This window comes from Nycticebus coucang, chromosome 21 (genome assembly GCF_027406575.1).
Source record: "Nycticebus coucang isolate mNycCou1 chromosome 21, mNycCou1.pri, whole genome shotgun sequence".
NCBI classification, from domain to species: Eukaryota; Metazoa; Chordata; class Mammalia; order Primates; family Lorisidae; genus Nycticebus; species Nycticebus coucang.
Window position 1 is genome coordinate 208,744 of NC_069800.1, and position 25,714 is coordinate 234,457.

The 25,714-nt window shown below is 37.7% G+C and overlaps 1 protein-coding gene across 1 annotated transcript in view; it reads left to right on the forward strand.

Moving 5' to 3' along the window:
* The window catches only part of LOC128574149 (rho GTPase-activating protein 20-like), a 55,617-nt gene that overhangs the window by 25,027 nt on the left and 4,876 nt on the right, over positions 1-25,714 (forward strand). Inside the window, exons 10-15 of the mRNA XM_053574825.1 lie at positions 1,003-1,191; positions 7,674-7,855; positions 9,710-9,871; positions 20,582-20,691; positions 24,155-24,338; positions 24,536-24,641. Of these exons, the coding sequence (XP_053430800.1) occupies positions 1,003-1,191; positions 7,674-7,855; positions 9,710-9,871; positions 20,582-20,691; positions 24,155-24,338; positions 24,536-24,619 (911 nt within the window). The 3' untranslated portion in view covers positions 24,620-24,641. The remainder of the gene's footprint in view (positions 1-1,002; positions 1,192-7,673; positions 7,856-9,709; positions 9,872-20,581; positions 20,692-24,154; positions 24,339-24,535; positions 24,642-25,714) is intronic.

The window sequence follows — 25,714 nt, forward strand, 5'->3', positions numbered from 1 at the left end:
CCTTGTAGATTACCAGCTTCCTATTTTGATAAATGAGTTTGTTTTATTGCTGTTATGGAAAACTCCTTGTGCTCCATTTGCTGAATGTTGCTGTAGTAATTGATAGGAATGGAACATTGCATTTTGTGCCTATGCCAGGTGGAAAGGAAGAGTTAGTGTTCAGGGAATTACATTCATTAATAAGAGAGGAATAGAAGGGAACATAATCTCTGCAGTTTAAAATGTCAAAGCACAATGGTATTTGAGGATGACACTAAGAGAATGCAATCACTTAAAGTGTGACAACCACAATCTCATTGTAGTCAGGTGACTAGGATTTAGTTTGTCTAGTATGTAAATTTCTTTTTGTATCTGTTTATTGTGTTTCTAATGCCCTGATCACTTTATTCTGATCATTACCTGGGAAAAGCAACCTCAAAGGGAAGCAGTAAGAGGAAAGCCTAAATCAAGCCAGTTCCATTACTATTGAGTGACTAATTATGCAACCTATAAAGAGTCATTAAAAGTCTTTCACAGACAGACATTATATGGTAGATAATAGTAAAGATAGTGATGCTTGACATAGTGTAATGTTCCTTGTTCCTTTTGTTTATGTAACGTTAGCCGCTAATGGTTCCTTTTTTGACCCTTATTATACTAGTGTGAGAGGTAGAGTGAATGCCTGGTTAATGTCAAAGAAAAAACAAGAATACCTTTCAATGTTTTCACATCCAAACACAGGAAGGCTCAACATTATGTAACTCCCCAAATCATCTCCATATTTATTCCAAACAAGGTAGCCTTAAGGTACTAATTCCTCCCTAATTGCTCTTCAAACTACTATGGAAGGACCACCAGCCTTATGCAGGCATCTCTAACTGCAAGCATGCAAATGATCATTTAGTCAACAAAAGGGTTCTTTCAAACAAAAGTTCCAGGAGTAAGGGCAGTATGTTCTGTTTGTAGCACACCTGGTGACAGCACCAGTCAGTCTGAAATGTACACTTAGATTTTTCTGTGTAGGACACGAATACCCATACGGAATACTGATGAGTCACCTTCGAGACAGTGAATTCATGAGGAGAGGACCAAAGTTCACAACCAGCACTTTGACCTTCCAAGAGCTCTCCCTTATGGAAGAGCTCCCTCCAGAAATACAGTGCCATTTCAGCCTCAAGCCAAAATGTTGGGCTGCAGCCCAGCAACACCGAGGTGAGTTGCTCCTCTTCTTTCAGAGTCCTCTTTCAGGAAGCAGTAAGAGGAAAGCCTAAATCAAGCCAGTTCAAGCCTAAATCAATCAGGTCATTTTGCAACACATATTTAGTACAAAGGCAACGACTCAGACATCTCGTTAGATCACATCAGGTACATTTTTCATTCAAACATACTATAGTTTTTAAAGGAAAGCTGAAGTTTTAGGACAGGACAGTTTTATACATCTGCAATAGGCATGCCTGGCTTATAACTAGGAGTTCATGGCAATATGATCTTTCCCTTCTTTCTTCACCGTTCTGTTCCCTTTCCCTCGTGCCTACTGCAGAGTCCAAGGCACTAAGTAAATTCTGCAGTGCTTCTTTGCCTACTTGTACCGTGATACACACCTACCGTGTGTTCCCCCGAGTGGTCACGTTCTCACAGGAGGCTGTCAGTGATGGGTACTAGAAGATTGTGATGCCCAACCTGGCCCCTTGTACTGATAATTACGTGGAGGCTAAGATGAGTCTTCCACAGAAGTCTCTTCTAAGCCTAATAATCTAGTAGGGATTGACAATGTACATCATCCAAAGTTGAGAATGCTAAAAGTGATATTCAACATACCGACATCCTAATTTATCCTAGTCTATATATGAGACATAAAACTTCAGTCAGAAGTAAGATTCTATCAGAAACAGAAGAAAGTAGTAACAGAAAAATATGAGTGGGAGGGTAGAATATCGATGCTGAATTTCTGCAGTCCTTTGTCGGTTTGAAGTAACTAGGCTATCCAGTGAACAGTGATATTGCATTTTACAAATGAGCAAACTCAGGTTCAAGGAATATGAAGTTTAAACACAAGGCATGAAGCACTTCCTGACATGTGACAGATTATAATAATCAACTGGGCTTCAGATGAAATTCAGAAGTTCTTTATCTCTCTAATATCCAAAGTATGTGGCATTAACAAAAACATTTCTCACAGTGAATTAACCTTATCGTAGAATAACACTACTTTAATAAAAAGCTATATGCTATCCACATTTAGAGAAAACAGATTATATCAGAAGTCATTATAAAGGCTTTTCTTGCTTTAAGTGGGAATATACACCAGAGGCCTTTTAAACAGTACCTCCTCTAGCACATTTAAATTGTTTAATTTATGATTTTATTATTGGGCTACATTATTTATAGTTTCTCAAATAATTGCAACAGCAATGTGAATCTAATTTCCTGTTCCCCCCCACGTTTTTAACATTTTATTGGACAAAGAGCATTGTAAGTGCCCTCTCTTCTCTTCACCCAGATGTCATTCCCTGACTTATTCCGTATGGAAAGACTGGATTCCTTCTGCCTCCTTTTCAACCTACTGAGCTCTACCATTTTCTACACCCATTAGTTCCCTCATATTGTTTATTTTATCTGACAGAGCAGTTATTTATTTCTCACTTGTGTGAAGTACAAATGTAGATGTCTTGGGGAAGATGTAGAAAGACATCTGTCCTCTTCAACCAGTCTCTTCTTTCATAAATCACAAGGTCCAGGTGGCCCCTTGAATTACTGAGTGAGCCTCTCCCATCTTTCATTCCCTCCTTAGCCAACTTGAGTTCTAATATTATCATGAGACTCTATGTCTTCCAGATAACCTGTATTTTCTTGACTTGCTTTCCTAATTATTTCCTGGAAACATGCTATGTCTGGTTAAAGTCTAAGCACCGCTAGAAGAAATTATACAATATCAGGGTAGCTTGGTATCACTAAAGACCAATTTTAGTTGAACACTCCACTGGGTATTCTTAGCTTGATTTCTCTGAGGCAGTTTCAGACTACTTGAATCGACTTCATTATACACATCCCCACACACATGCACATCCAACTCCTGCCTCTTTCTTTCTTTTTTACAGACAGACTTTCACTTTTTCACCCTTGGTAGAGTGCGGTAGCATCACAGCTCACATCAACCTCCAGCTCTTGGGCTTAGGTGTTTCTCTTGCCTCAGCCTCTTGAGTTGCTGGGAACACAGATGCTTTCCAAACACCCAGCTACCTGCCACTTTCTATTGATGGTCTGACTTCATGCTGTATGTTTCACTTAAGCGATGGGTAAATCAGTAGATCAGCCATCACAGACGTCCTCATCTTGTGGACTTCGGCTATATTTACATAAATTGAATTTGCACTATCCATCTTTTTTTATTGATGGCATATTGGGTTTTTGGACCATTAGCTTTTTTGCTATCATTCTTGGGTCATTTTGTATTATTAGGTCATTTGATGAGATATTATAGAGATACTATGGTTTTTCATCCATGAAATTGTGAGCTCAAAGAAGGCAGAGGTTTCGGTCTTTTTGTTCACTTCTATATTTCAAATACCTAGAACAGTGCCTGACACATACAAGTAAGGACTTACTGATTGAATGAAAAAATTCATAGACCTGCCATATGCTCACAAGACACACAAAGAAAATAGCTAGCCTCAAAAGAGTAGTCTTTCCTACTCCTCTACCTTAATACCGATGTTGTCCAAAACTACCTTTTTAGATCCCTTGTCAGTTTTAGTTTAATGAGTTTGACTAATAACTGGGGGTCAGGGACTGTAGGAGTTTTTCTCAGGTTTGTTGATGATTTGCTAAATTGATAGCATCCTCTCTTTGGTTCTCTCTCTTGGAAATTAGGATAATAGTGACCACACATTAGGCGATTGATGCTAAATGGGTTCAGGGATGGAATATTTATAGACCGATGTTGCCAAGGTCTCCCAGAGGATCACATCTCCTGTGCAACTGCAAAACCATACAGCCACTTACACATTATTTAATATAGAGCCATTGGGTATAGAATGCTTTATAGAACACAATTTGAATCAAAGTTGGCAAAGTTTTCCGTGTAGAACTAGCTAGTAAAACTGCAGGTCAATACAAAATATCAAAGCTATTTTACCTAAATACTTACACAATTCTTGCTTGATGGAATTTAAAATATTAACCATTTTGTGCAACTTTTTATAGCACGGGTCTACAAATGAGAAGTGAATGCTTGTGAGATAGCGTTTCAATGTTGATCTAATCATCAACATTGATGGCAAATAATCTCATCTGTAATGAGTTTTTGAAATCTCATCTTGCAAACATCTTTCACCCATAGGAATTGCCAAATACTGATATCATTTTACAAGAATTGACCATTAGTTGAGCATGTTTCTCTCTTGGATTGTAGAATTTTGTTAGATTCCTCATTTAATATTTGTCTTTTAGCATAAAATCACCTGTTCCTCGGATCTCCTTTCCCTGTCATTGCAGGGTTCTCTTTCATGTTTTCCACTTTTGAGAAAATTGGAGATTTTCTTCCTGTGGGGATTTAGATGGCCAGAATAAATTTCCTAAATAAAGTTGTAATTTTTATGATTATTGTCATGTAAGCATGAAGTTTTAAGCCTTGTTTAATATTCAGTAGCCTTATTTAAACATCAAAGTAAACATTACTCTCAATCTTACCAGATTTATTCAAGGAATCTAGATTCACATGAATTCAGTTAGCTGAATGATGTTTATAGTAACAGCAAGTTGTTATCAAATGTTGATAATGAGAAAGGAAAGGCTATGCATTAGAAACTATGCAAGATAGTGAATGTTACTGAATGCTTTTCTCAGTCCCAGAGGCAACCTGAACTCTCAGAACAGATACCGTATACCACAAAGATATTTAAGATAAAGGAAAGGATTCAATTTCCACTTTATCTTCTGTCAACATTCACACTATCACTGCCATAGAAGTTATCAGAGCATTCTTCCTAAAAAGTTTGTGAAAGCTAAAGAAGATCAACTCTGACAGTTGTAGAAAGAACAAAATGAGGTTAACTATGAGCTAACCAGACTGAGTACAACTATCAAACATACACATTAATGTACATATGAAAACAGACATTTACACAGATTGACATTGCTGAAGACACAGGAACCCGTTATTGTATTTGAGATTTTGTTTTCTACTTTTGGAAAAGGTAGCTTTAGGAATATTAAGGCAGGAGGAAAGTACTTTAGATTAGCATTTTTGATAGTCCTTCCTGTCTGCATTCCTCTTGAAGGCTGTGAAATCCAATGGATGCTGAGGGGAAGTCCTCTTATGAGGAGGAGAAGATTCCTATCTTGACAGCTGAAAGAAAGATTGCTGTGACCCATGCCCTGGGCAAAGTAGTACTTTTTAGACATATTTCAAATAATCCTATCATTAAGCCTCTGAAGAATTCCTTTTCAAAATTAATTTTAATAATGAGGAATGAGGGTAAGTCGATTGCCCAAACAAGTTTCTGAATCAGGAGTCTATGTGGATTCCTTACCCCAGAGGCAAAGAGCTACACACCAGAGTATATGAATACGGTGATGCACTTACTGCATCCCAAGAAAGGGAAGTGCAGATGATCTGGCAGAATAATGTTAAAACCATCTACCAAAATGACATTAATATGTTTATCTTTTCACTACTTTTAAAGTATTTGATTTAAATAGGTTATTCTGAGGATATGAAATGCTAAGACACATTAGCAAGTCTTCTGAACAATACGGAAGACTTTCTTAAGATTAGCATTTGACACTGCTGGCTATGTCCTGCACCAGAAGACCATCTCCTTCACTGTTTCATTATCAGAGAATGGTGGTAGCTAAAGATCTTCTCTGGGTAGCTTTGTTTGGTGTCATAAAGAAGAATGTCACACAGCCAGAGTTTCATGACTGATTTTCTTTCGTTCTTACTGGCGAAATAGGGCCCACCCATGACTGGGGACAGCCTCGTCATATGGCTCCTCACAGTTTCGTTCCAAGAACCATAATTGCAGGCTAGTTTGAATCTGCTCTACAAATGCAAGCTTCAAGGGTCATCCAGAGCTTTGGGCAGGATGTACTCACAATGTTTGTCTTTTTCAGTATCAGGTGTTCTCTTTCTGGGGTCCCCCCTCCCTTTGCAGCTGCTGTGGGTACCTCTGTTTTGCTTCACTAGATCTTCAAGCCTGCAAGAGAAGAGGTCTCTCTCTGCATTTTATTCACTCTCACTACCCTGAGGCCTGCCTTCAGACTAAAACCTCTAGAAATGTAATACACGTCCAGTGATATCACATTCCCCTGTCTAGGTGTCAAACTTACACCTCTAGTTCTACGTTGTCTGGGTCACTTTACGGCCTTCCAGTGAGTTGATTTGTGTTTGTTTTCCAGAGCGTACACTTGTTACCTGTTTCTATGTGTTGTGGGGAAGTAGCAGGGCTTAACCACTTTTCCAGGAAGTGTCACCTCAAGAGAGCTAGCTTTTTATGTATCAAATCTTGTGCATATCTTCTAGGTTTCAGAGAAAATAAAATTTGGCACAGATGATACCAAAAACACTTTTACATTATGGCATCCCAAAATTATATCTTCCAGTTGACTTTTCTTCTTTCTGACTATTTGGTTTATGCTTTATATTTCTAATAGAATTTCACTTCCTTTTCTAGTTTTGTTCAATAGTAACTTCTTGAGTATTTCATCTATGCAAGACACTATGGTAGATTCTCTATCAGTCAAAATCTTGTCCATTCCAAATACAAATCACATGCAAATGCCTTCAAGATTGTGCTTCTGTGTGCTACTGGGTAGTGGTGATACACGTCCCTCTGAATGCCTTTGGTAGTGGGTTCTTCCCTTACGAAAATTTATTTGTTCCTGTGCTTGCTTTTATTCCCACCATGATTAGTCTCCTTTTCTGTGAAATAAAAAACTTCATTTATAAGGGCAAGTCTCAAGTTTGCATCCATTCTTGCTTCCTGAAACATACTTTTTAATGTTGGTAACTGAAAAGAAACATGAAAGTATTTGTAGTATCAAAGGAAGTAAAAAAAATTGTAGGACGTTAACTTCCTGTCTGTGTTCTTAATAGTAGAGTGGGACATCAGGTAACAAAACACTCTTTCTGTGGAACATCTTAGCAGAAATAACTTATCTCCTCCTTCCCTTCCTCTTCCTCTTATTCTTTATTCTCTTCCCATTCATTTTGTCTTTCTCTTCCTTCAATTCTTTGTTCCCTTCATCTTGTCCTTCCCAACTTCTCTTCTCACTTTCTTTTTCCCATTATTTATTTATGATCAAATTCAAACCTTTTCACATGCTTAGTCCTCATTTAAATGGGAAAATATGTGTGTTTATATGCAACACTTTTTGTTTTAAGTTTTTTCAGCCGGAAGGAAAACTTTTCTTTCACCTTTGACAATTTACCACCAAAACTCAAGTAAACAGAATGATGATGTTTCTGAAATAAAGGGGAAACCCAAATATTTGATTATGTTTTCTATGAGCCTTCTTTCATTTATACACTATTGTAATGTAACCTGAGAGTTTGACTAGTCAATGACAAAAGATCTAGGGAAGTTTTTCTGTCTTTGAGCCTTTGTAGCAAACATACTTCCAAATGGAAACTGTGGTACTAAGGGAAAGTGAGATGAACTAGTTTTGCTAATGATATCCAATTCCATTGTTAGATTTGGATCACATGATATCTACAAGAACATGTATCATCAACTGGGCCTGCTGCTGTCATTCTGGCACTAAACTGGAGAACTCACCTGTGTCACCACCATCTTCTTCTCCTGCCCTAGGGAAGTTCTTCGGAGTTGCCCTGCCGAACATTTGCGACTATGGCGATATTCCTTTACCTCTCTACGTAAGTCTCATTTTCATAGTAAAATAATGGAAGGGGATTTGGCAAGTGAGAGTTCTGGGAGAGAAATCTTTCCCCAAATGGATAAAGTGTAAAAACTCTTAGTTTTGTCTAAGGATCTGTATTAATAATAATTTTGAGTATAAAAATCTGATGTAGGACAGTGCCTGTGGCTCAGTGAGTAGAGCGCCGGCCCTTATACCGAAGTGGCGGGTTCAAACCTGACCCTAGCCAATAAATGGAAAAAAAGCTGTTGTAAATGTTGTAGGAGGCCACACCTCGTGGCTTACAATGGTAATCCTAACACTCTGGGAGGGTTCGGCAGGTGGATTGATGGATTAAGGAGTTTGAGACCAGCCTCAGGAAGACTTAGAGCTTGTGTTTACTAAAAATTGAAAAACTGAGGCAAGAGGATTCCCTCAGCCTACGAGTTTGATGTTGCTAAGAACTATGAAGCTGTAATACTCTACTGAGGGTGAGAAAGGGAGACTCTGTGTTCAAAAAGAAAATCTAGGGCGGCTCAGTGAGTTGGGCGCCTGCCCCTAATTTCAAGGGTGGCAGGTTCAAACCCAGCCCCAGCCAAACTGCAACAACAGCAAAAAAAAATTGCCGGGCATTGTGGTCGTTGTAGTCCCAGCTGCTTGGGAGGCTGAGGCAAGAGAATTGCGTAAGTCCAAGAGTTAGAGGTTGCTGTGTGCCGTGTGATTTCAAGGCACTCTACCCAAGGGCAGTACAGTGAGGCTCTGTCTCTACAAAAAAGAAAGAAAGAAAGAAAGAAAGAAAGAAAGAAAGAAAGAAAGAAAGAAAGAAAGAAAGAAAGAAAGAAAGAAAGAAAGAAAGAAAGAAAATATGATTTAAATACTGGAAATTCATGAGGAAGACATAATATGAAAAGATAATCTAGTCAACTGACCACAAGAAAGAGTCACATAAAGTGGCTTGTGTTAATGAGTTGACTCTGTAGACAGAGATGTTTCATTATCCCTCAGAAATCCTTTCATGAACTCTCATGGTTGTGAAAGTCTTCTATTATCACATTAGGAGCAGTGACTACTGAATCTTATTCTTAAGACTGAAGACATTTTTATTTGTATTTCAAGTGTCTAACCATAAAAGTACGGTCTCTCGAAATTATACTTTGAACACAAAATGGGTGAAATGAAAGCCCCTGAGTTTATATTCTCTGCAATGGATACATGAAGTGGATCACTGCTAAACACAACGGAGTGACCCGTGAGCACTGTGCTACACGAATGGCATGGCATGCCACATTGCACAGCTATGAGTGCTGGGCACTAGTCAAGCCACTAGGCGTTGGCTCTCACAAGACATTTAAGGGGCAGTTATTATCAGATCATCCTCCCTACATAAGAAATGTTCTGGAACCTCCAAACTTTACCCTAGGTTCCATAGTACATAACATAGAATAATTATGTTTTGAATCTCATGGATTGCTTTTCTCCAAAGCCATTCTCTTCCTCCAGTACAAGTAGAAGACGGAAAGAAAACTAGAACACCTTTAAAATACTGTCAGCAATTTTTAAGGATACAACACATTCTTGTTAACTGAGGTCTCCTTGCTAGACAGTAGCTCCCCTGAATTTAATGTTCCCATCTAATTAAAATGTTGTACCTTTGTACCAAAAATCCCCCTAACCTCACTACCACTCTTACCCTGGTAACTACCATTCTGCTCTCAAAGGAAATTGAGTTTAATCCTTCTAGCCATCTGTCTGGATCTAGTCCTACAGTGCCTTTATCTTAGCACATCTCAGACTCTGAGGGCCAAAGAGGGCATGTACCTGTCCCCTTGTTCATGGAGATGAAGTGCCTTTTTTTTTCTTTGCTTCCCCATAGGATGTTCTTTTTTTCCTCAACGCCAAGGGACCCCTGACGGCTGGCATCTTCTGGGTCCCTGGTGACAGTGACTCCTGCAAAGACATTATTGAAAAACTGGATGCAGGAGTTGAAATTGATCTTGGGTGTGAAAATCCCTATGTCTTAGCATGTGTGCTAAAGGTAGGAAAAATCCTCTGTTTGTCACCCCCCGTGTAGCTCTGAAGCAGCATATTTCTTTTCTTTGTTACCTTATGAAAATTATTCTTGTCTGTAAAGACCTATAGCAGAATGAAAATCAAATATGTATGAAAAAAAATTTATCATAAAGGAACCTTAGACCTTAAAAGCCACCACCAATGATATGACATATCAAATATGCTTTTTAAATTTTCATCTCACAATAACCCATCTTTACTTCTGCTACTCCTACACCATTTACAAAACACAATCTTATTCAAATCTAAAATAATCCAAACCCACTCACAGATGTTGCAAAAACCAACACCTTGCTTATGATGATGTCTCCACTATCGCACTCTCTTCCTGGTGAAGGTAAAGATTTCAAAATTAATCTTGGGTGAAACTTTTTTTTTTTGTAGAGACAGAGTCTCACTGTACCGCCCTGAGGTAGAGTGCCGTGGCATCACACGGCTCACAGCAACCTCTAACTCTTGGGCTTACCCGATTCTCTTGCCTCAGCCTCCCCAGCAGCTGGGACTACAGGCGCCCGCCACAACGTCCGGCTATTTTTTTGTTGCGGTTTGGCCAGGGCTGGGATTGAACCCACCACCCTCGGTATATGGGGCCGGCGCCCTGCTCACTGAGCCACAGGCGCCGCCCTTGGGTGAAACTTTTGAAAATAGATACAGAATTGTGCCATAATACGGAAATATTCTTCTACCAACATAAGCCAAATATTGCTGACACCACTGACAATTTCTTTCATGTACATAGTTATCATGCAAATATCTTCTTCATACTTTCTCCCGTTTCTTTTTCCCTTGAATGCTGAGTCAGAATGTTTTGAACATTTGGGTTTTCTTTTACCTTTATGACATTTCGTATTCTATATGGTTCTTTTGCTTCAATCATGATTAGTGAAAACTTTATAACCTCATAATTAGAGTTGGGACTTAATCATTCTGCCCCACAATCTTGGAAGTGCCATATATTTATTTTTTGGTTTATTTTTAATTTATTTTTATTTTTTATTGTTAAATCATAGCTGTGTACATTAATGTGATCATGGGACAACATACACTGGTTTTATAGACCATTTGACATGTTTTGATGACACTGGTTAACATAGTCTTCCTGTCATTTTCTTAGTTATTGTGTTAAGACATTTATATTCTACATTTACTAAGTTTCAGATGTACCCTTGTAATAGGTGTAATCCCACCAATCACCCTCCCTCCACAAATCCTCCCCTTCCCATTCCTCTCTCTTCCCCTTCCCTATATTCTTAGTCTATAACTGGGTTATAGCTTTCATATGAAAGCCATAAATTAGTTTCATAGTAGGGCTAAGTACATTGGATACTTTTTCTTCCATTCTTGAGATACTTTATTAAGAAGAATATGTTCCAGCTCCATCCATGTAAACATGAAAAAGGTAAAGTCTCCATCTTTCTTTAAGGCTGCATAATATTCCATGGTGTACATATACCACAATTTTGTAATCCATTCGTGGATCGATGGGCACTTGGGCTTTTTCCATGACTTAGCAATTATGAATTGGGCTGCAATAAACATTCTGGTATAGATATCTTTGTTATGATGTGATTTTTGGTCTTCTGGGTATATGCCTGGTAGAGGAATTATAGGATTGAATGGCAGATCTATTTTTAGATCTCTAAGTGTTCTCCAAACATCTTTCCAAAAGGAATGTATTAATTTGCACTCCCACCAGGAATGCAGAAGTGTTCCCTTTCTCCACATCCATGCCCACATCTCTGGTCTTGGGATTTTGTGATATGGGATAATCTTACTGGAGTTAGATGATATGTCAAAGTAGTTTTGATTTGCATTTTTCTGATGATTAAGGATGATAAGCATTTTTTCATATGTCTGTAGGCCATGTCCCTGTCTTCTTCAGAGAAGTTTCTCTTCAAGTCCATTGCCAGGCCTGTGATGGGATCACTTGTTCTTTTCTTGCTAATACGTTTGAGTTCTCTGTGGATTCTGGTTATTAAACCTTTGTAGAAAACATAACAAGCAAATATCTTCTCCTATTCTGAGGGCTGTCTGCTTGCTTTACTTACTGTGTTCTTGGCTGTGCAGAAGCTTTTTAGTTTGATCAGGTCCCAGTAGTGTATTTCTGTATCTTTTTCAAATGCCCGGGGTGTCCTCCTCATAAAATACTCACCCAGACAGATTTCTTCAAAAGTTTTCCCTGCACTCTCTTCTAGTATTTTTATAGTTTCATGTTAAGTTTTAATCTTTAATCCAGTGAGAGTCTGTCTTAGTTAATGGTGAACGGTGTGGGTCCACTTTCAGTCTTCTACAGATTGCCAGCTAGTTCGCCCAGCACCATTTGTTAAACAGGGAATCTTTTCCCCACTAAGTGTTTTTAATTGGATTTTCAAAGATCAAATAATGCTAAGTAGCTGGGTTCATCTCTTGGTTCTCTATTCTGTTCCATACATTTACCTCTCTGTTTTTGTGCCAGTTCCATGCTGTTTTGATCACTATCGATTTATAGTATAGTCTGAGGTCCGGTAGCATGAGTCCTCATGCTTTGTTTTTATTTCTGATTAACGTCTTGGCTATTCGAGGTTTTTTTCTGATTCCATATAAAATTAAGTATTATTTTGTTCAAGGTCTTTAAAGTATGATAATGTAGCTTTAATAGGGATTGCATTAAAATTGTATATTGCTTTGGGTAGTATGGACATTTTAACAATGTTGATTCTTCCCAGCCAGGAGCCTGGTATGTTTTTCCATTTGTTAACATTTTCGGCTATTTATTTTCTTAGAGTTTCATAGTTCTCTTTATAGAGATCTTTCACGTCCTTTGTTAGATAAACTCCCAAATATTTCATCTTCTTTGGCACTACTGTGAATGGAATAGAGTACTTAACTGTTTTTTCATCTTGACTATTGTTGGTATATATAAAGGCTACTGATTTATGAATGTTAATTTTGTAATCTGAGACAGTCCTGTATTCCTTGATTATTTCTAAGAGTTTTGTAGTAGAATTATGGTGTTTTCCATATAGACAATCATATCATCTGCAAAGAGAGAACGTTTGATCTCTTCTGACCCTATATGGATACACTTTATTGCCTTTTCTTCCTTAATTGAAATGGTTAAACTTCCATTACAATGTTAAAGAGCAATGGAGACAATGGGTAGCCTTGTCTGGTTCCTGATCTGAGTGGAAATGATTTCAATTTAACTCCATTCAATACGATATTGGCTGTGTGTATGCTGTAGATGGCCTCTATCAGTTTAAGAAATGTCCCTGCTATATTAATTTTCTTTTATTTATTTATTTATTTATTTATTTTTATTAAACCATAGCTGTGTACATTAGTGTGATCATGGGGCACCATACACTTGGTTCATAGATCGTTTGACACATTTTCATCACATTAGTTAACATAGCTTTTGTAGCATTTTCTTAGTTATTTTGCTAAGAAAATGGACCTTTACATTCCACATTTACTAGGATTTACATATACCCCTGTAAGATTCACCGCAGGTGTAATCCCATTAATGTCCCTCCTTCACCCTCCCTCCCCCCTCCCTCCCCTCCCTTTCCCCTTTCTAATTTTCTTAAGTGTTCTGATCATGAAGGAATGCTGGATATTATCTAAAGCTTTTCTGCATCAATTGAGAGAATTATATGTTCTTTGTTTTTTAATTTGTTTAATGTGCTGAATTATACTTATAGTTTTACGTATATTGAACCATCCTTGAGACCCTGGGAGAAAAGCAAATTGATCATGATGTATAATTTGTTAGATGTGTTGCTGGATTCTGTTTGTTAGGATCTTGTTGAATATTTTTGCATCTATATTTATTAGTGATATTGGTCTATAATTTTCTTTTCTTGTTGGGTCTTCTTCTGGCTTGGGGATCAGGGTGATGTTTGCTTCATAGAACGTGTTGGGTAGTCTTCATTCTTTTTCTATATTTTGGAACAGGATGAGTAATATCGATACTACTTCCTCTTTAAAGGTTTGGTAGAATTTTGATGTGAAGCCATCTGGTCCCGGGCTTTTCATTTTAGGGAGATGTTGTATGGTTGATGCTATTTCAGAACTTGATATAGGGCTGTTCAATATTTCCACTTCATTCTGGCTAAATTGTGCAAGGTGAGGTGCTTCCAAGTATTTTTCAATTTGCTTCAGATTTTCATATTTCTGAGAATAAAGTTTCTTGTAATATTCATTAAGGTTTTTTTGAATTTCTGAGGAGTCTATGGTTATTTCCTCTTAGTCATTTCTGATTAATGAAATTAGAGATTTTACTCTTTTCTTCCTGGTTAGGTTAGTCAAAGGTTTATCTGTTTTATTGACATTTTCAAAAAAACAACTTTTTGATTTATTGATCTGTTGTGTAATTCTTTTTTTTTTCAATTTCATTTAATTCTGCTCTAATTTTGGTTATTTCTTTTCTTCTACTGGGTCTTGGGTTGGAATGTTCTTCCTTTTCCAGTTACTTGAGATGTCTCATTAAGTTGTTAACTTCCTCTCTTTTCGTTCTCTTGGGGAAAGCTTGCAGTGCTATAAATTTCCCTCTTAGGACTGCCTTTGCAGCATTCCAGAGGTTCTGATAATTTGTGTCTTCATTGTCGTTTGTTTTAAAAATTTCAGCTTATCCTTCTTAATCTCATCTATGACCCAGCTATCATTCAGCATAAGGTTATTTAACTTCCATGTTTTTGTATAAATATGCAGATTCCTGCTGTTACTGAATTCAACTTTTATTCCATGGTGGTCTGAGAAGATGCAAAGAATAATTTCTATTCCTTTAAATTTACTGAGGTTAAACTTGTGACCTAAGATGTGATCGATTTTGGAGTATGTCCCGTGGGCTGATGAGAAGTATGTGTATTCAGTTTTGTTGTGATGAAATATTCTGTAGATGTCTGCTAAATCCAAATGTTGGTTAGGTTTAATTTTAAAATTTCTTTCCTCAGCTTCTTATTGGAGGATCTATCCAACAATGTCAAAAGAGTGTTGAAATCTCCGACATTATGGAGCTGGAGGAAATCAAGTTGCTCATGTCTGTTAGTGTTTCACTTATAAGTTGAGGCGCATTCTGCTTGGGTGCTTAAATATTAATAATTGAAATCTCATCATATTGAGTATTACCCTTAACAAATATGAAGTGACCATTCTTATCCTTCCTTACATTTGTTGGTTTAAAGCCTATTGTATCTGCTAATAGAATTGCAACACCTGCTTTTTTCTGATTACCATTTGCCTGAAATATGGATGACTATCATTTCACCCTGAGTCTCTATTTATCTTTTAAGGTAAGATGTGATTCTTGTATGCAGCAAATATCTGGCCCAAGTTTTTGTATCCAATCAGCCAACCTTTGCTTCTTTAGAGGACAGTTTAAGCCATTCACATTAATGGAGAATATTGATAAGTCTGATAAAATTTTGGGTGTTGAGTTTTTCAAAAGTCCAGTAGACATTTTTAATCCTTTCACCACTGTGGAAGTTGGAGTTTGATCAAAAGTTTCTGAATGAGTTTACTTTTGTGGTACAGGATTGGGCTTATCATTATGGAGGATAGTTCTGGGAATATCCAGAAGAGTTGCTTTGGTTATGGAAAATTTCTTCAACATGTGAATGTCATTAAAGTATTTATTTTCTCCATCATAAATGAAACTCAGTTTACCTGGATATCGGATTTGGCATTGAAAGTTTGTTTGTTTTAGAAGATTAAAAGTCGATCATGTATTTATGTTTTGAAAACCTAGAGCTAAAATCAGCTTTTAGCACAGCTTCTGTCCCTGGCAATAGCTTCTACAAGACTTTCTTAGGCCTTCATCTCCCAAAGGATTGGAATCAACCAGAACCAGTGGTAGAGACCAGCCCTCAGCCTGAATCTCAGGGAAACATGATGAAAATGAATCTTGCCTACCTCTAGTTCAGCAGAGTGGCCCTCTTGTTAGACAATCTTACTTCATGACTTTACGATCAATCACAATTCTTCATACATGGGCCATGTCTCTTCTTCAACAAATCCTGATTTAGACATTTTCAAATAAATATCACTCAAAAAAATGGAGAACTTGATTTATTGTCATGTATTCAGTTTTGCAAAGGGTTTGTACTTATTCTTCCATCCTGGAATATAATACGGACATACATGGTCCTTTAAGCAAATTACATATGCCAAGGATATGTATATTGTGCATGTACATTGGCATAATAAATATTCTTCATGAAATTAGGTTTTCTTCCATCTCTTTTTTTAAGAAAATCAGGCTGTCTCAAACTATCTTCTCAGCATGCTGTTTTTCATAAAAATACACTTCTTAAAATGTACTAAATTGCTGAGGCTATTGCAAAGAACAATGGTATTTTAAGTGCTAAATTGTGATTCGAATGACAAGAATATTATTTATTTTTAAAGGGGCAAAAAAAAAAGAATCATAATGATTGAAGAATCTGGTTAAATGGATTTTGGGTAATTGAAGTTTTATTGTACAACTGCGTTTTACACCCATTTTCTCTAAGTGGTTGTGAAAAGGGACATATTTTTCACCACAACTTTGTAAATTTCTGTTTTCTTATTTTTAAGTCTGTTTTGAAATGGTACTCAAGTATTCTTTTAATTTTTCACTCATGTTCTTTTTTTTCATTAAGTCATTTGTACACAAATCATGAATACAATTTTGTCATGATGGGATTCAATGTCTTGATTATCTGTAGAAATTGGAGTGCTTACATGCGACTAATTAACATAGTCTTCTGGTTTTACTGAAATAGAAGTAAAAGTCTTCCCAGTGTTATTGGACAAAAATTGCTTGAGATTTGCTAACTTGGATACACCTGACTTTTCAGGAGACATTTCTCTTTAGTCCTGTGAAATCTCAGCTCAAATGAATTGTGAAATTCTTCTGAGGCCTAGGTTCTGCTTTGAAAGACAAGAGATGTTTAGTCATGTGCTGGAGATTCATGACTGCAATTCAGAACCTCTCCTAAGTTGTTATTCCAACTGTGGCAGAGTTAGTTAAGATGGTTCCAAGTTATTTTCATTCAAGGATAGTTGTAAGATTTAATGTTGTTCTTCAAGAGCAATCATGAGTATGTTCTCTATGGAGGTTTTTAAAAGAATTGCCCTATTTTGAAATCACAAATTTTCCTCTTCTCTATCTGACTTTTAAAATGGGTGTAATAGTTCAAATTAGTTTGGAATTAGAAAACTCAATAGCCTAACCCCCAAATGGTTAGGTTTTGTGACAATAAGCCTGAATCACAATCATCCAGGCACATGTCTAGTGGAAGATACGATAGAACAGGCAATGCCTTGGAATCGATCTATTTTTTTTCTTATTACTTCTCTGACAAGAATAAAAGTATAATACTAGAGTGACATGAGGACATTGATGTTTTATGAAATACCTTAGATTCTCACTTGACGTTGAGTGGCCTTCTCTTGTCCTTTCATGGCACCTTTAATAGCAGGTGTCAATTAAAAGGAGTGGGCTAGTCTTTATAGGCAGTGAAAGGAATCAGAACTCCTTTTAATACGTCTGAATTTCTAACCAGTCATCATTGCCATTCCGGCAACAACCCTGTTGCCTGCATAAGAATGAAGGCTTACAGGAAATATGATAGGATGACAAAATACATGTACTAACAAGTCAACAGGATGGAAATTTTGGAGGCAACAGGGGATAATAATATTATAAAAACTACACAATTCCTTTCTCTTGACTGATGGGAACCAAGAGTACCACAATGGGGCAAATGCTAAGAGTGAGAATCCTGGAAGGAAAGACACTCTGAGTAATAACTCTGATAGTGGGAGAGTGGAACAGACAAGTCTCCAGGGTCTTTATGTAGTTCAAAAGTGTCATCACTTCCTGCAATAGAGACCTCCCTAGACTAGGAAAAAGAGAGGGCCTCATGTCAAGAGCTACTGCTATGATGGAAGAGTCTTCCCCAGATGATGGAAAAAAGAGGGACCCAAAGTCTGGTGAGGATGAGGTATCAACGAGCTAGGGAGATGCAGAAGAATTAGAACTAGCTGGGAAAAATACACTGGGTGGGGACAGAAGTATGAACAAGGTCGCCACAAAGAGATAAAACAAGTAGTCAGAGCCACACACCATTTGGAGGACTACTCTGGAGGGGCAGCACTACCAAGCCAAATAGCAATAATACGGATGAAGAGACCAGTGATTGCCAGGTCTAAGGCACACCAAGTGGTGAGCGTTGTAGGACACATAAGAGCAAGTAGGTAAAGAAGGAGATCTCAGAAGGAGCAAAGTCTTGAAGGATCCCTTGAATGAAAAGATCTGCAATCCACTCACAAATGTCTCCAAGACTGTTTGTTTCAGGCCGAGACCAATTTTCCCATGAACCCTGAACAAATGACATAAAACAACAAGACAGACAAGGGCCTGACATGAACTATGTCTATTAGTCCACACTTACTCTCACATTTCTATACGCTCAGAACCAATACACACACTCGTACATGACTCAACAGACTCAGAGGTTGATCAGACCCCCCACTTCCACCCAAATTGTGGGAACCCCAGATGGATCTTACCTTGTCTTGGACGTCTGCCTGTGTAGGTGCCTGTTCCTACATGCCAGTCCCTCCCTGTGTTTGACTCCCTGAAGACTCATCAAGGGGACCTGGAGGATTAGTAGAAACCACCAGGTGCATCTGAACTCTCCCTCCCAAGGTGGTCTCATCCATCTCCACCAGTCATCTTGACTAGATTCTCTGAGGCTGTTTTCTAAACTTGTTAGAGAAAAGGCTCAAAAGCACCTGTGAATGAATAGGGGGGCATCCCACATTAAAAACTCATCACTCAAGTTCACAAAGGGTCCTAAGGTGTTCCTTGGAGAACTCTGTCTGTGGAAAAATATCCTTCAAATGTTTGAAAAGACAGCTTGGGGTGAGTCTGGTTTTGGTGATGAAAACACTATGTTGTAAAAAAGCAAAAGTACAAACTAAAATATATTAACTAAATGCATAAGACATAAATGGAACAGGAATGAACTAAAATATGTAATTTTGTGTAACTGTGGTTAGGGGTCCCCATCAGCATCCCAGTGTTCTGTGGGAGCCCCCAATGGGCCAATAGCTCAGTAACCCAGGGTTACTGCTTCTGACAGGCCCAAAGCCCGGGAGTATGAGGTTACTGTCTCACAGGTTTACAGGACCAACCTCAGGCATCATTCTTGAGGATAGAAATCAAAGTCCCTTTTCACCTGCCCTCTGAACCCCAATTTCCCCGTGGACTGAGGCCACAGCAACGATGTCTCAGCAGCAGAAATGTCTTGCTGTCTCTGGCTGGGCTAAAACTCACCGTTGGTTTTTCTTCTAGCATTTTCAGGGGTGGGATGCTCTACTGACACACGCTTCTGACAGTCTCTGACAGGCCAATAGCCCAGCAACCTGGGGTTCCTGTCCACAGCTCCATCCCCTTTGGCTTTCCCTCAGAGGTTCCTAAAGGCCCTACACAACTCACAAAAAACAAATACAAAAACAGTTATATATTATCACAGTGGTCTACAAGAACAAATAAGCACAACAAGAAATGTACACAACAAGTTGTTACACTCATGTTTGCAGACACTAGGCAGATATAGGTGTTTAAATTTCTTCCCTCCGGAGGTGGACTTTGGCAGAATTTATGAGTGATTGTCAGCTTTTCTCCTGAGGGCACTGGGTACTATAGGGTCCCTGGAAAGTTTCCAGGGGGCTTCTAATGAAAGCTCACCATGGAGGCCGCCTGAGTATCGGCAGTGTCAGTGTCTGGAGAACCTCCCTGGAATCTCTATAATGTTATGTCCAGGAGTCCCCTCAAAGACCACACCACCAGACAAGTCAAATTAAAGAGGAGAACTTTTATTGAAGAGCCGGCTGGCAACTGCTCCAGTGTCTTAAAATGAAGTTTCTGAGTGCAACCCTGAATTGAGTGAGGCTCTGAATTTTATTAGGCAAAACTTTTCCAGGGGTCAAGCATGCATAATTCCAGAAGTGAAAGCAACAGAGAGTGAGGTGTGTTAGTCAGTTTATTAGGCTATGATCACAAGAGCACTTAGTAATTCATTTTCACAAAAAAATACAATCTACAATCTCCTAAGGTAATGTAGGGAGGGGAACTCGCAGGTGAGGGTCAGAAACAACATGATCAGAAAAAGGGATAATCACCAAGGATATAATCACCAGTGTAGTTAGTAACTTAAAACACTAACAATTTTAGAGGAGTGCATTCATAGTTAAACAATGGAGGGACACAGAGAGGAACCGGTTTTGAAGCTAATGGAACATAACAGAAAAAGAGTAAACAATAAAGTGGAGTCAAACTTGCTCTTTTAACATTCCCATATCATATACTGATGGCATGAAGACCACCTTAACACCAGAACATAGGATGTCGTACAAGTCTGCTAAAATGTGTACACAGAGGAGGTTCCACCCAAATAGAGAGTCCTTTAGCTTTCCCACAGTTATTCTGACTTTAGTTATTCCTACGGGTTTATTTGGAAAAAAAAAATCAAAGCATTCATTTCTTTGTTGAAAAGTCAGTGGTGAATTGGCACAGAATTCTGTGTAGTTCGTGGAAGGGAGGACTTCACTAAACTTTGAAACAAGTTATATTCTTTCTGGCTTCTCTGGCATATACTTGATATGAGAATAATGCCTTAACACATTTGTTTTTCCTCTGTGTAAGGATTTTCTAAAAAACATTCCGGAAAGCATTTTTGCCAAAAGGCTCTATCACGAGTGGCTGTCCGTAATGGAGATAAGCAGCGACAGACAGAAAATTGAAAAAATTAAAAGGTAATTATTTTAACATTTATGTCTCAAAAATTAATTTTATACCTTACATTTTATAATTTGTCTACTAAAACTCAAAGTTATATTCATGGGCAGCAGGTTAGAAGTTGGCTTCTATTAGCTTGTCACTGTCATTGTTTTCTCACTAATCCAATAAGCATGAAATGCTTGAACATTGTGCCTCTTCTGTTTTTAATGAATAAAAAGAGCTATTATTCATTAATTCACTAACTGTTATGTGGGTCACTATGAAATTTTTGAGAGACACAAAAATGAAGAAATGTAAAATCTCTACAGACACAATCAAATGGAACCCTGCCAGAAACCCCAATAAGACTTGCAAATTGAAACTTGCATGGAAGAGTCAGAAAGGGGAGTCAACTGTGGTTTTTGGAAGTGAATTAATGCAGCATAACACAGGCTACAATTTATGATCTTAATTTTGCTAAATATCAAAGTAATTAAACATCTCTATTAATTCTTGAACTGAAGTCATAGAGAGAAAATGACTTATTTCCTCTTCTCAAGAAATTCAGTTTGGGAAAGATAGATAAACCAAGAAATTACTGTCAGTGCAGTATAATCTGTCCTATAAAAGAGATATTTAGAGAATATTGTGGGAACAAAGCAGAGAATCACTCAGCTCAGCTTCTTGAGTCATGTCAATAAAAAAGGGAGATGTATAGTGTCAGTATGATCACAAAAAGTAAATTGTTTCTTCTCGTGCCAAGGGAAATTTTGGGACCAATTCGATAGTCCTTTCTTGGATATATCCAACATGATAAGAGAATAGAAAAGAAATGTTTATTTACTCTGACTAAAGAGTGTGCGTTCTGTGAAAATTCAGGACACTCATTATCATTTACGTGCATGTTATTGTTTAGTATAGATATTTTTCCTTGAACATCTTTTAAATATGAATTATATGCATACTTTTGGGGATTGTTGGAACATAGTACAGATATTGAAGATACCAGAAACTAAGCCATGTGGCATAATCATAACTCCACTTCCATTAGGTTTTGGTGTAAGCCATTTAGATAGCATCAAATTCTACATATTTGTTTGGTCATTGTTCACAATATCATTTATCTATATTTATAATACACATATCATTCATATATGTATTTATCCTATGTACCATTAAAAGATAAATATTTTTTAAAAGGCTATGTTGGCTCAGACCCTGTAGCTCAGAGGCCAGAATGATGGCCTCATACACCAGGACTGGCAAGTTCAAACCTGGCCTGTCCCAAACAACAATAACAACAACAACAACAAAAATAGCCCAGCATTGTGTTGAGTGCCTGAGCAGCTTCTTGGGAGCCTGAGGCAAGAGAATTGCTTAAGATCAAGGCTGTGCAGTTGCTGTGAGCTGTGATGCCACAGCACTCTACTAAGGGAGACATAGTGAGACTCTGTCTCAAAATAAATAAATAAATACATACATACACAAATAAAGAGATAAAATAAAATACTATGTCTCTCATGAAAATATGAAATAAATACATAACAATGCTTTTAGTTAAATTAATAATTAATAAGGAAATCAGTAAGATAGTGTAGCCATTTTTATAGATTGCACATTATGAAACCTTACGTATTTGAACCAAATGGAGCCAGAAATACTGAAATAAATTTACAAAATGATGCAAATATCCCCCTTTCTACCAGAGCAAGGGTTCAGAGAAATCTGTTGACTCTCTACCAGACAGAGTTTTCAATTCTTTTGCCATGTTTTATGTACACTGCTAACAGTTATCTTCAACTGACAGAGATGTAAACAGTCCTGGTTGTGAAAAGGCTTAAGGATCCCATAGTATCCCCAAAGCGTTTACTAGATGCCTTATTTTATATACAATACACCCAGTAATCTTTTGGTCCATTTGAAAGTCCTGCATAATTCCTCCTCAGAGGAATTATACTTCTTTTCAGACTATTATGCTGAAGAAAGTCTTTTCTGTGATTTGTACAATAGGAGTCAGACCAGCTTGTTTTCCTCAGGTTGCAGATTCTTTTATTAAAAAAGCAACAATCGTGAATATCAGCTTGTCCATGTTTTCTGAGTAGGAGTAATACATTATTTTGGTAAATAATCAGGTAAACACAACTGTAGCCCAGAATGAAAGAGGGAAGAGGAGAGTGAGGAGAAGGAAGGGAAGAGGACGTGTGGAGGGTGGGTAATTGGTGGAACTTCACCTAGGGTGTATATTGCAAGGGTACATGTCAATCAATTAAGAGTAGAGTATAAATGTCTTAACACTATCATTAAGAAAGTGAGGTGACGGTTATGTTAACTAGTTTAATGTAAGCATTCCAAATTGTACACAAAATCAGCACATTGTACCCATAAATGCATTAATGTACCCAGTTATGATTTAATAAAAAAAATTGTTAAGAGATAAAAAGAGAGAGAAAAAGAAAAGAAAAAAAGAATCTCTTAGCAATTACCAAATGAGAATAGTAGAAAAGAAAGTAATGAAAACGTGACACATATGTAAAAAGTGATAGAAAGGAGGTAAGATTTGGCTCGGCATCCTGTTTCACAGTGGTTATGGCGCTGGACACACGCACTGAAAGATCCAGTTTTGAACACGGCTTGGGCCAGCTAAACAATGGCGAAACACCTGCCAAAAAAAAAAAATGGCTGGGCATTGTGGCAGGTGGCTGTAGTCCCAGCTAAGGGACTGGACAAAGAGAGTAGCTTGAGCCCAAGAGTTTGAGGTTGCTGTGACAACTGACAACTGATACTGCAACACTCTACCCAGGGTGAAATAGTGAGGCTCTTTCTCAAAAAAAAAAAAAAAAGTGGATGGCACCTGTGGCTCAAGGAGTAGGGCGCCGGTCCCATATGCTGCAGGTGGCGGGTTCGAACCCAGCCCCAGCCAAAAACCACAAAAAAAAAAAAAAAAAGGGAATGAGTCAATATTTGGAACAAAATCAACCACAGAAGATGGTGGAGCAGACAATGAACTCTCAGAATGGACCGGGTGGTCTTTACAGCTGGGATTTGGTTCTTCACCTAGAGACAGCATTTCTGTGTTGCCAGTTAAAAATAAAGGAGCAATTTAAAATTAATTACTGTTTAATTTCATCAGAAAGGTTTTGGTGGGTTGTGGTTGAGAGTAATCTAAATGTTGCAAGATTTACCTAAGCTTCAACATATTGAGCTAGTTTCAGGAAAGTATTTCATGAAGGGTATTCGTTTTTAAATGACACTTATCTGAATTCTACTAAGTTTTCATTGTGTTGTGAAGACAGTGTAGAAATATGCCCCCCCCCAAATCTCCAGTGTGTCTCATTGTCTCCCTGCAGTTCTCACTTCATTGGGTTCCACATTAACTGAAACTTGGGTATCTGAGCTGGGTTCCTATTTGCCTTGTACCTCATGCAAAGTTAGTGTTGCCTGCCTTTACAAGATTGAAATAAATTGCCTTGCTTACCGAGTGCATTTTTCTGTATTTAGGCTATTAGACCAGCTACCAAGAGCAAACGTTGTGCTCTTACGGTACGTGTTCCTGGTCTTAAGTAATATCGCTGAACTCTCCGCGGCAAATGAAATGGATGCTTTACACTTAGGGGTGTGTATGGCTCCAAGTATTATTTGTCATCCTTCTGCGAGCAGAGAAGAAATGGCCTCTGCAGAAAAGGTAATGAAGTTTTTGTATTATACTTGCTGGAGAACTGAATCACCATTTGTAAAGGAAATGGAAGGTATTTAGTCTTAAAGACAATGTCTTATGGAAGTTAAATAGAATATACTTTCTTAAATTTCAGTTTACTATATAAAATGCAATTTATCACCATGTTATATGAAAATAAATGCTTCTTTTTATACGTTAATCAGCTTGTGGAATTTGTGATAAAAAACTGCCGCAAGATCTTTGGAGGACACGTCACTGCCCTGTTTGGAGAGTCATCCAGAATATAAAATACTCAAGAAAAACCCTCAGGTACTGTCAATAATTGGGTTGCTTTTGGTGAAAAATTGACTCATGTCTCTGAAGATGCTGGCACAGTTGTTTTCTTCAAAGCCATGCAAGCTGAAGGAAAGCAAGCCTGGTATGTGGCTCAACAGAGCCCTGGGTTTCCCATCATTTCTTAGAAGGCCTGCTAACAGGTCAGGGTATTTAACAGGATGGTAGGGTTAAATAAGGTGTGTGATAAGTTCCTAGCTTTCATAAGTTATCAGAGGCAGCATGCTACAGTAGGATGGTTTGAACTCTTTTTTTGAAAAATTAAACTTTAAAAGAAATTTTTGTTTTTGAGATAGTCTCTCAATTTATCACCCTCAGTAGAGTTCTGTGACATCACAGCTCACAGCAATCTCCCACTCCTGGGCTTAGGTGATTCTCTTGTCTCAGCCTTCCAAGTAGCTTTGACTACAGATGCCCACCACAATGCCCAGCTAAGGAATTCTAATATATGTAGTATATAGTGTTGAAACTGGAATAGAAATCTCAGAAGTAGTAGAGGCAAGACTGATGTTCTTATTTTTCTTTTTTCCGCTCCCTGATTCTTGAGACACTTCTCAGAGTTTTACTGTGCTATGAGATCATTTGACAATAATTTGCATTATTGGCAGATAGGCAGATGTTAAAATCAAAGACAAAAGAAACCTCCAGGTTACGAATTCCTATATCACTAGCTGCTAGTTATGTTATCTTTGGCCAATTGTTCTATGCCACTGAGCATCAATATCTTAATCTAAAAAATGTGGATGAAAGTTTCTTTACGATTACTGTAAATATGAAATGAGGTAATGGATATTACAGAAACTTGAGCAAAAGAAACTGATAGACTTAGTCAATGGATTTCCCAAGAGTAAGCTATGTTTAACATCCAGCAACCCATGTTAGAAGGTACATTCTTATGCAGAACTAGGTACATGGAATTTTTTTTTTACTTTTATTTTGTTATTACCACTTAGTCTAATGACATTTTCATTGTTTGGGAAAATTTAGCATAGAGAAAGACCATTCATCAGGACCTAAGATAAATCTAGTACACCTCAACAGGCATTTCC